This window comes from Manis pentadactyla, chromosome 4 (genome assembly GCF_030020395.1).
Source record: "Manis pentadactyla isolate mManPen7 chromosome 4, mManPen7.hap1, whole genome shotgun sequence".
Classification (NCBI taxonomy): domain Eukaryota; kingdom Metazoa; phylum Chordata; class Mammalia; order Pholidota; family Manidae; genus Manis; species Manis pentadactyla.
This window is the reverse complement of record NC_080022.1, coordinates 95404021-95415219: the sequence shown is the minus strand read 5'-3', so window position 1 is coordinate 95415219 and position 11199 is coordinate 95404021. Positions and strand designations below refer to the sequence as shown.

Below are 11199 nucleotides of genomic sequence, written 5' to 3'. Positions count from 1 at the left end.
ATAAGTAACCGGGATGTAATGTATAGCATAAGGAATATAGTCAAAATATGGTAACAACTTGGTATGGTGATAGCTGGTACCTAGAATTATCATGTATATAAATGTTGAATCACTGTGTTGTACACCTGAAACTAATGTAATGTAATACTGTGTGTCAACTACCCTTCAATAAAAAATAATTATCTACAAAAAAAAAAAAAAAAAAAGGCACCCCTTACCCCCATCCCCACCAGTAGGTTAATATAAGCTTATTTTGGTGCAAGTGTGAAGTACATCATGAACACAAAGTCTCCAGGCAAGAAATTATCAGTTTATGTAGTCTACTTTCAATTCACGAATCTGAACCTTTTAATGCTCATTTTAGCATTCCAAAGGGTATCTGTCATCTGTGTTTTATATGTCCCTAGAGTTTCACTTTATAAAAATGAAGGTATAAGACCACATTTCATTGCCCAGAGGTATTTTTAAAGCATTATAAGACCACTCTTCCCACTCGGATATAGGACATTGATTCTCCCTATGCTCTTAAGTCATGGAGCTGGACATTCTCTGAAATCTCTCTTAAGTAATTTTGCAAAATGACCACTAGCATGGCCTCTTGGACCTTTATATGTATTTATGGATATCAAATAACTCATGCAACTATGTTGGCCTTTAGGACCTTGAATATTGCTTGCTATGAAAACGGAAACCCTGAACACAGGTGCATAGTCGGTCTCCTCATATTTCAAGTAAACAAGCTTCTTTAACTACTTTTTCATTGTCACTCTGCACCTACATTTGGCTAAGCAGAATAGCAGCTATCATCAGAATCAAGACATCTTTTCCTTCTTTCCTGTTACTAGGGGCTCAAATATCAGCAGGAATTACCTGATATGAGGCAGCACAGGTGACCCACTTAAAGGGGAAATGTTTTAGATATACAAGCCCCTAATTCTGTTTCTTTTGGAACCACATACATTTTACAATCTAAAATATACTCTTTCTAGAGTCCTATCTAGAAACAGTATTTTGTCACTTAAATTTGGTTTCCTCAAGTTTTATTCAGCTGAATATTAACGACTCCCTCTCTGCCCCCTCTTTTAAGAAAAAAAAATTTTTTTAAAGTCTTCGGTAAAATAAGCCCAGGTCCTCATAATCACAGTATTCCAGTATTAGGAGGAAAAGCCTAGGTTTGAAACCATTCTTTTACAACTCTATCTCCTTAATTAGGGCCGGGAAAACTTGACAAAGCCTAATTCAACTTTCCTATTTTGTGAATGAGGAAACTATGGGTCAGAGTAGTAATACTACAGTTGGAACTCATGTCTTCTGGCTCCTAGACCAATGCTCTTTCAACCATACCAAGACTGGTAGACTGTGAAGTAATGCGAAGGCAGGACAGCAGGTTTCTAATGGTAGTTTTAAGCACTTCATAATACTGTGTGTGAATCTGACATGTACAATGGACCATGGCTATCAATCACCCCCAAGGCACTAGCTAAAAAGCAGATTTTGACATACTTTATACTGAGATAAAATGAGCTTCCAACATTGTCCAAATGTCATACTCAAACATGAAATAAATACTACCTTGCAACAAAGGCACTTCGATGGAAAAAATAATTTTGACAAAGCAAAGAACTTCCAGTTTTTATTTTTTAAACATTTAACAAGAAAAATATTCAACCAAATTTTAAAAAATTAGGATGCATTAATTTACAGTAAAATAGTTAACCTAAAAGACAAGCCCATTCATTTAGGGCCAAGAAGGCCAATAGTTCCTGTTTAGACAGCAGAATTGCACAACTGATATTTTTACCTATATTTGGTGGCACAGAAACATAAAAGTCATACAACTTCCATTGAGACTCTTCCTTTCCTACAGAATAGAATTCATACAGTTGCTTTGAAGGTCAGTACTCAGGCCTTTAAAAATCACCAGTTGTATTTTGAAACATATCTACAATTACTCTGATTAACAAGAATGCTTTTACAACAATTCTTATAGGAAACACCTTAAAATAATTTTGTGGCACATAGACTGCCTAAAGAAACAGCAAAAATGAAAAGTAATACACAATTATTAGAGTCTCTTGTTTATAGAAACCACTCAAATATTTTCCCTAATTAATTATCCCGCTTCTTATAATTTATTAGCAGAGATGAATTACAAGAAGTAGAATGCACCATTTTTTGGCTCGTGGTCATAGCTGCCAGCTTAAGAGTTCATGATAGTAAGTGTAGAACAAAATACAATTATGCTCACAAATTCTGGAATGGAAAAAAACCAAAATATCTCTTTAAAGTGTTTCTCTATCCTTGCTTTCAAGTCAAGACAAAAAATTCACAGCAGTTTAAAAGATGATGAAGGACTAAACCTGGGGCCCACTAACATACATATTGCGGAGATTTTTATCTATTACACTCCTAAGGTGAAAACTGTACTAAGTATGATATTGGATTACCAAGTAACATTCTATAGTAAGCTGTTGGAGCAAATACAGCATTTAACAGGTTCATTTATAGATCAGGCATGGTAGCCTTTAGACAGACATTTTCACTCTTGAATGTGCAAACTTTAAGAAACAAACAAACAAAGTGGTATGCAATTTATGACAGCTGTCCAGGCACTTAACTTGGGATGGACTTTCAAATTCTGAGGTAAACTTAGAATTGTTTTCAGCAACCACAAACATATTCTAAAAGCCACATCTTATTACCACATTATGTGAAGTTATTTAGCCTTTAACTACCAGTTTGTCTCTCTATTGTGCCAAAATTCAAACTAAGTGTAACTTCTTAAGAACCTATTAAAAGAACATTTCCAAGTCTGAATTTTGGCCCCATTTACATACTTCTGTGCTTAGTACATACTTAAGAAAACTATATGGTACATACATACATACAATGGCTATGGGTACAAGAGCCTAAAATGAGTCTCTTTTTTCCTAATTAGAAATTTTAAAAAGTTACACTGTCAGTCACACAGATAAGAGGCGGAAGACAATGACCACAAGTGAGATGACAGGCCTCACTGCAGCCTCAAGAAAATTACTGAGCAATGCTCCCAAAGGAGCAGGGAGCAGAGACAAGGCAGCAGAGAGTTTCTGTTTCCAGGCATTAACAGTACTGTGAAAGCTCTCAGAATTAACACTAAGGAGCACAACGCTCTGGGCTTACTATTCTCTGGGCACAGTCTATGTTTCTTCCCTTCTTCTGAATTTACTTCAAGGGAATGTGGAGTTTGATCAATAAATGAAAATTCGTATCAGAAGTTGGAGGTCCTCAGTAAGTATCTATACACTGAAAACCAGAAAGAGGCCATTTTGGAACTAGTCTTTTATTAAGTTATCCAAGTCATTTTCTCATTAGAATTACTACGATTTTATCTGCAAGTAAAAAGTCAAGACTACAAACCCTCATAATTAACAATTAATTCTATTTTCCATTCCCTTCTCAAACAGCAATTTCAATTCAAAGGCTACTTGTTCTGAATAAACTCATCAGCTTTTTATCTGGTATCCATAGCCTAATTAATCAACAACTTGTTTTAAACCTTTCAAAGAACATTATGGATAAAGAAATTTTTTAAATGATCTGAGGCATCCTCATTTTCAAAAACACAATGAGAAAAAATATTGGCTTAGACTTTCCACAGGGCTAAGACATCTAGATACTTTATGTATAAAGACTTCTAAGCTGACTCTCTCAGGATAGCAAGTTTTCCCATGGCAAAGGATTTGTGCTGACTGACCTCTTCTTTCCTTGCAAAACTACCAGCATGCATCTGGCAAAGATACTAGCTCGAGTTACTGGTGAAATGAGCAAATGTGGAAGAATTTCTCTCTGTGATGCCAACTGACTTGCTCAAGTTTTCACCTGTGGCTTTACTCGACTGAAATAATTAATCAAGCCACAGTTGCTGTGAAGTGAGGGACACAGGGTAGGGTGAAAAGGGGAAGGGCAATTATATATATCATTAAGATACCATGATATGCAGTGACAATGTGTCTGTTAATGTATTTAAGGCTTGAAAATCACTGATCATAACTATTAAAACTGCATCAAATTTTTATAATTTGAACACCTGCAAAAGGAGAGTTTTCTGATTTGACCTAAATTAAAATATAAATGGAAGTTCACTGAATATTAGATAACCAGTAAGCTAGAAGAAACAAATTACATACATTTTGTAGGTAGTAACCTACCAAAAAAAAGAAGTGGAGATTAGGTAAAAGTCAACTGAAATTATTCTTTATTGGTTCCAGTTTCATCTTTCTTTTGGAAGGGCCCAAAACTTGGTCTCTGGAAAACCAACTTCATGCATGTAAGAGATGGCATCTGCTATCCTATCAGTGTATCCTTCCCTCAAAGGCGGGTAGGTCATAGATGTATCACAGACATTCATTTTCATGTATAATGGTTTTGAGACATCTATTTCACTGAAGCATTCTAAAGGAAGTCTATACACCACTTCTGGGAAAAAGGCACTTCACTGTGAAAGTTAGGTTTAATTACATGAATGTCGAGAAGACCAGGATACTCAAAAGTCAGTATTCACTTTTGTATTTCTGAATACAGAGCAGATACCAGTTCATAGAATAAAGCTGGTGACATTACAAACCAGCCAAACAGCAATATTGACTATATTTTCAGCAAACCAGTATTTTATGACATTTTTCAAACACCAACATAGTTCCAAACTCAACAGTAAAAAGAATAAAATCACCAGCAGCTGCTACTTTAGTGCTCGAGACATTGTTCTCTACAGTTTGGTTCCGTTTCAGAGCATGAATTGCTGTTCAGATGAAAAACCTGGGAGGGTGGTGGTGGTGTTTGTGTGTGTGTTTGTGGGGAACCAGGATGGAAAAATACTGCGGAGTAACAAGAGGTTCATGTCTCTGGTCGGACAACCAAGTGAGGAGGTAGTTATTCTGAGAACTTCTCAAATAGAGAATATTGTACTGATCTACTGAGAGTCGGGGAAGGAGCAGGAACTTCTTGATGGGACTGAAGATAGCAATAGGACTATGTCTCCTCCAGGGAAGTCAGGACCAGATGTCAGTGCAGCTAAAATAAAGACAGAATTTGTATAAGTGGTAACGTAGAGAGTATAAGAAAAACAAGGCCAAGAAATCAAGGTGAATGATAATGTATTCATTTCCAAACATGTCCTACCTTAACAGTGGCTCTTTTATGATGCTAGAACTTTAAAAATATCTACAAGAAAAGAACACACACCATGTCATTATCATCCAGTCTTGATGGAGTGATGCTTCAAACTCCTGGTCAGTGCCAAGAATATGGTATGCGTACACTTCATAAATAATACCTTCTAATTTCTGTTACTGAAAATGTAATGATGTCTGTAAAATAAATGCTTTAATAGTTTAGATGTCACTACTTTCAGAAAGGGTATCATAAGGAAATATTTTATAGGTATAATGAGAAGAAACTCAGTTAAATGAGCAACATCACAGAAAATATAATAGCAACACTCCTCCAAACTGCCTGATGCAAAAGAAAAGTTTTATTATTATGTCAAGAGAACACATGCTCACCTTGTTACATCACCACACATGGCAACCCCATACAACCTTGAGTCCCATCATCACTGCTGTTGAGTTTCTTCATTCGGTACTGACGGATTTCTCTTACCAGTGTGTAAAAGGCATCTTCAACACCCTACAGAAGAAAGAAAATGATAAGGACCACTTAATAGACACTGTTCAAGTTGTAAGCTCTCTCTCATTTGTACTTTTTTATGTGGACTTAATATTCTAATTATTAACTGACAAAATAGGGTGATTTAGGAAGATGACACTAAATTTAGCATTCCTATTGAATCACATTAACAGGCTGATACACAAATGGCACATTTTGCAAAAGTAACATTTAAAAAAGGAAAACAGATGCTGTGGGACATAGAAAATGACCAGATCTAAAGATGCTACTCAGGAGAGCTTAAGCCCTAAACAGTGGCTGGTGTTGATGGAGAAAGGATTGTTTTTAAATATCTTTAATCAAGGGTCTTCATTTTAGTAATATTTCGCTAGCAGAGCCAACCAATGAAACGTTTCTGCATTAAACAAACCCTTGCCAGATGCTAAAAGCTGTATTATACATACCTGTCTGGTCTTGGCTGAGGTTTCAATGAATGGAATCCCATAACTCTTGGCCAGTTCATGGGCTTGTTTTGTGTCAACTGTCCTTGTTGGCAAATCACACTTGTTTCCTACTAGCACCATAGGTACATCATCTGAATCTTTTACTCGTTTAATCTGTTCCCTGAAAAAAGGAAATGTGACCATAAGAATAAGCAAATTCGGCAAATTTTCTCTAACCCTATTAGCTTCTAGTATTGAGTTTCACTTTTTTTCCCTACTACTTTATAGAAAACCTTGCATACTAAGGAGACTGGTTTAGACTTGATGCAGCAGCCACCAGGAGGCTAAGTACCAGTTCACCTTCTAGTGGAAATGCATGGCTATTTTATCTTGACACATGCCTTTGTTAGGCTTCTTGACTCTCCAAAGAGCTTGGCTCTGCATTTAATTGGCAACACAAAATCATACTCTAGATTAAGGTCTGAAATATAAAAAGTAAAGCTCACTGCCTCTAAATAATGTTTTGAGGTTTCCTTGAAGGTGAAAGTATTTAATGAAAGATAGTCTAAACACTTCTCTAGATGGGCAATGTCCCAATATTTTTTTTTCAGACAAAATTAGAGCCAGAGGTCCAACAACATAAAAAACACCAGAACTGTTCTTATTAAAGGGGGACTAAAAGAGCTGGAACTCCCAATGGACAGCACTCCTCTCAGTGACACCTAACACATACCAGCAGCAGCTTGAAACTATGGCCTAGATTCTCTTGACCAACACTGTCCAAGAGAACTTTTCAGTGGTGAAAATGTTCTGTATTTGCGCTGTCCAACTGTATCTACGAGTCACATATACTTATTGAGCACTTGAAATGCCAGTTGCTAATGTAGCCAAGGAACATTTATTAATTTAAATAAACCACATATGGTTTGTAGCTACCGTACTGCACAACACTGCTCTAGACTCTACCCTTGGATTACACACACAATCATGTATCAGAAAATGCCATCTGCAGACCTGTACTTTGGTGTAATGGCAGTAGCCTATGTTAAGGGACAGAAAGAAGAAAAACGACTTTCGGAGATTCAGTAAATATTTACTAGGTGCTTGCCAAGTGCTGGGGATTTTAAATACTGCTATTATTCCCAGAAAGAAAATGGAAAGTAGAACAGGTTTAGGAGAAAAAAAACCAATGAATTTAGTTTTGGACTAGTTTCTTTCTATAAGCAAATCTTCACACAGATGGAGGCCTAAGCCAGGATTCAAAGCTGTAGGCAGAACATTTGGGTAGTATTTACTATGTGCTAGGCACTGTTAGGAGCGATTTACATATTAATTTTCACAGCTCTCAGAAGGTACTGGTCTCTCCATATTACAGATAAGGAAACTGAGGCACAGAGACTTAGCAGTCTGCCCCACAGTCCCATTGCTAATAGATGACAGAGCCAAGTTTCAACATAGGCAGAGTCTACATTTTTAACCATTATATTACTCTGCTTTAAGAACACAGAGCTAAAAAAATAGAGCCCTGAGTTTCTGGTCTTGGCTCTGCTACTCCTAACAATGACTCTGAAAACTTAACAAATCACCTTTTGAACTTTTTTGATTCTGTAAAATACGAATGTTGAACTAGAATTTTTTTTGGTCCAGTTGAGCTTTGAAACTACAGTTTTATGGAGAAAGACCATCTCTGTGCTCCTTTGCTCTGCTTTCATTTTATCTACCCCCAATTTCTTTCTTCCTATCATCCTCTCCATTACTTACTGAAGAATGTTTCCCAGAGGTGTTTTTCTTTCTGAAATTCCTTTGTTATCTCTCCTAACACCTTTAGTTCTGAATCACTCTCATAAGCAAGCTTCATTTATGTAACATCACACATTCTAGCGACAGTATTTTATATAAGAAAAATGCTAGTATTATGTTTCAGTTGTAAGCCCAGATTCTCAAATAACCTAAAAAAACTCTCCTCCTAATTGAAAAGCTGTTAGCTTCCTAACTTTGGCATCCTTACCCTTCAACAAAGCTTCAGAACATATTTAAGATAGTCCTTCCAGAAAAAAGAACGCTCCTAGTACCTGTAAAGGTTAATATCTGCAAATGATTTGCTATTATTGATAGCAAATACACAGAGGAAGCCTTCGCCTGTCCTCATGTATTGGTCTCTCATGGCACTGTACTCCTCTTGTCCAGCTGTATCCAGTATGTCCAACAGACAGGTTTCACCATCTATAACGACCTGTTTTCGGTAAGAATCCTGGAGGTGTGGAGGGTGGGAGGTGGGGAGAGAGGGAGATTCCATTTTTATTAAAAACCACAGGGAATGCAATGCTGTTGCCAAGGTTAAATAAGCTCCTAACCAAGTCCACTGTTGTCTCTCTGGTTTGTCCCTCAAACTGCTAATATATAATCCCAAGCAAAAAGTACATAATGTCACCTTGGGAAAAAAGGACCAAATCCTGTATGCCTGCAGAAAGGAAAATGTGGCCACTTGTTCCTGGAAAAGATGAAAAAAACTGTGGTAATTCAAAAGACAGCTCTACTGCAGTAAGACTAGAGGTAAGGTTCACAGTGTTATTTTACTAAGGTGTGAACTGGACTTTTCTTATTGTTCATGGTACATCTAAAATTCTAAACATACCTCTACCAATTATAACTGGGTTCCTGGATACACTGTCATTTGTGTTTACGATTAAATACACAAATAGTTTTTATTTCAGACAAGATTATAATACCAAAATAATTTGCTCATCATGACAGATAGTACCTTTAGGAAATATTCCTGAATTAAATTCCTCAAGGTTTCAAATAAGGTGCAGTTGCAATTAATTCCTCAGGAAGACAGACATGCACAGATCATATTTTTTAAAAAACCTTCCAATGTGGCTTATAAGGCAAACATTTTTTTAATACTTATGTTCTGGGAATTTGGTCCAAAGAAATAACCTCTTCACACAAAGTAAAGAGAGAATGCAAGCCAGTGAGTTTCCAACCCATTGATCAGTTCATCTGTAACTCACTTCATGTTGGGACTGTAATATACTTTCAAATGAACTCACAGAATTCACATTACCAGACCTTCCTTGAAGCATGAAATATGGTTAAGTGCATGAATACTCTGAGGAAATGAACAAAATTAGTATTATAAAGTGGGTTTCAGTCAAACTAAGTTATGACGATATAAGTCAGAAAAGGTTAAGGTTACTTCCTGGCAGGAATTTACTGACTGGAAAGTGGCCTGGGAGAACTCTGGGACATTGGAAATGGTCTACATTTTTACCTGAGTGGTGGTTATGTAAGTGTACACAAATTTAAATAGTCACTGAGCTGCAGATAGAAGATTTATGTATGTTACTGTATGTATATTACCCAATAAATAAAACCAAAAAATATTAAAAGGTTCTAACTTTTAATACAAAAGCTGTTAAGCCTAAAATAAAGACTTTGCCAAGGATTAATGATGAATTTTTAATAATGGCTGTGTTAGTTAGCTTGCATTAAATCCTCAGTGAATGGGTGATAGGAAGACCAAGGTGTGGATTAAAATAATCTCTAGAGTTAGACATTTCTAAATCGAATAAAATTACAAAAACTTTAAAAGGACTTTAGATGCCATTTATTGAAGCCAATCTATAATATGAACTCCTACGAAAACATTAGAATCTTTAAATACGTACTATTTATGTAATGTTTTACCATTCACAAAATATTTAAACACACAGTTTCTTTTTCCACAACATCCCTGTGTGGTAGGGAGGACAAGTTTATGGTAATTTAATGGATGAGGAAAACGAGGCTCTGAGAAATTAAGTGATTTTTCTTAATGTCACCTAACTGAATAAATTGCAAACAAGGACAGAAATCCTAGGCACTCAAAATCTCCTGTTTTTTCTATTCCAACCCAGTCTCAACTGCTTCAACTCGCTAAGAAATTAAAATTGCAGAACACCCAGATCTCTGGATCCATAATCTCCACTCACTATCATTCAGTTGCTCTCCCTCTACAGCCTGTTTCTAATAGAGCTGTCATACACAAAGAAACAGTTTATAGAACTGTTAAAATTTGTGAACTTTTCAGAAAATCTTCAGCAGCTAATAAAAAATGAGCTCTATTTTTTACAAACATGGGAAGCTTTGCTTATCATATTACTGAACACAGTACCCTTTTTACTTTCTCTTCCCATCACTTTTAGCTAAAATACCTAAAGGGCATGGGAAAGGGTAGGAATAAATTGAAATGGAGAGGTAGGGTCTGCGGACTCCTACGGGGCCTCACCTCTATGGTGGGATCATATTCATCTACAAAGTGGTTCTGGATTAGCTGGATTGTCAGTGCGCTTTTTCCAACACCACCTGCTCCAACCACCACCAGTTTGTACTCAGTCATTTCACACCAGCAAGAACCTGCGGGATAGCAGCAATTAGTGTTATTTGGCGAGCCACATCTACAGTATTTCAAAGCTTTCTATTATCAATAACTAAAACCGGAGTTTGAGAAGTATTCCATACACGTGACCCTCCACTGAGTTCTCAAAGTGATTCAGGAGTGCAAGAACACTTGGCAGGTTACTGTGGGCCTCAGAATTCTGGATTATAGTCTTCCAGCTACCCCCATCCTTGTCCTCTGTATTTTTCAATCCTTGGGCCCCGCCCTCAGCCTAAGGTAAAAGAAATCCCATTTCCCACTCTTTCCGCAAGTTGCAGCTCTGCTGTGCGGCCTCCAGGCTGTCCTCTTTTTACTCCCCGGCCTGTCTTCAAAAATCTCACCCGGAGAACTCAAAACGAAGGAACCCCCCCCCGCCCAGGGCCTTTGTTTCCAGCCCACAGATTCCGCTCGATTGCGGGCAACGAGACGCCCGTTGGCTCTAAAGCCGAATGCTACACATGCCTTAGCCTTACCTCAAACTCCGGAGCCTCCGCTTCGAACGGATTTAGGACTACAACCAGGAACAATGTTGGAGACCCCGGAACCGCCATGAACACCCCCAACAAGGGAGCGGCACTTCCGGCCCCGCCCGCTACGTAATCAGTCGGCGCCTCAGGCGCCCGAGTCCCCGCCCCGGCCACATGGGCCTCCAACCCGAGTCACGCGGCTGGCCGCACCCAGACCCGCCCC

General features: G+C 37.6%; 1 protein-coding gene across 3 annotated transcripts; it reads right to left on the bottom strand.

Annotated features, from left to right (window-relative positions):
• Nucleotides 1–1620: 1620 nt before the first annotated feature.
• Nucleotides 1621–11119, bottom strand: NRAS (NRAS proto-oncogene, GTPase). Of its 3 annotated transcripts, XM_057500510.1 has the most exons (7): nucleotides 10983–11119; nucleotides 10360–10487; nucleotides 8162–8340; nucleotides 6111–6270; nucleotides 5544–5667; nucleotides 5161–5202; nucleotides 1621–5052 (listed from the first exon to the last, which is right to left on the bottom strand). In XM_057500510.1, the coding sequence occupies exons 2-5, from the start codon at nucleotides 10468–10470 to the stop codon at nucleotides 5548–5550; spliced, it is 570 nt and encodes a 189-aa protein (XP_057356493.1). In that variant the 5' UTR covers nucleotides 10471–10487; nucleotides 10983–11119; the 3' UTR covers nucleotides 1621–5052; nucleotides 5161–5202; nucleotides 5544–5547. The 3 variants fall into 3 exon arrangements, with proteins under 3 accessions (XP_057356493.1, XP_057356494.1, XP_057356496.1); XM_057500511.1 differs by lacking the exon at nucleotides 5161–5202; XM_057500513.1 differs by lacking the exon at nucleotides 5161–5202 and having other exon boundaries at nucleotides 1621–2558.
• Between the last annotated feature and the right edge of the window lie 80 nt (nucleotides 11120–11199).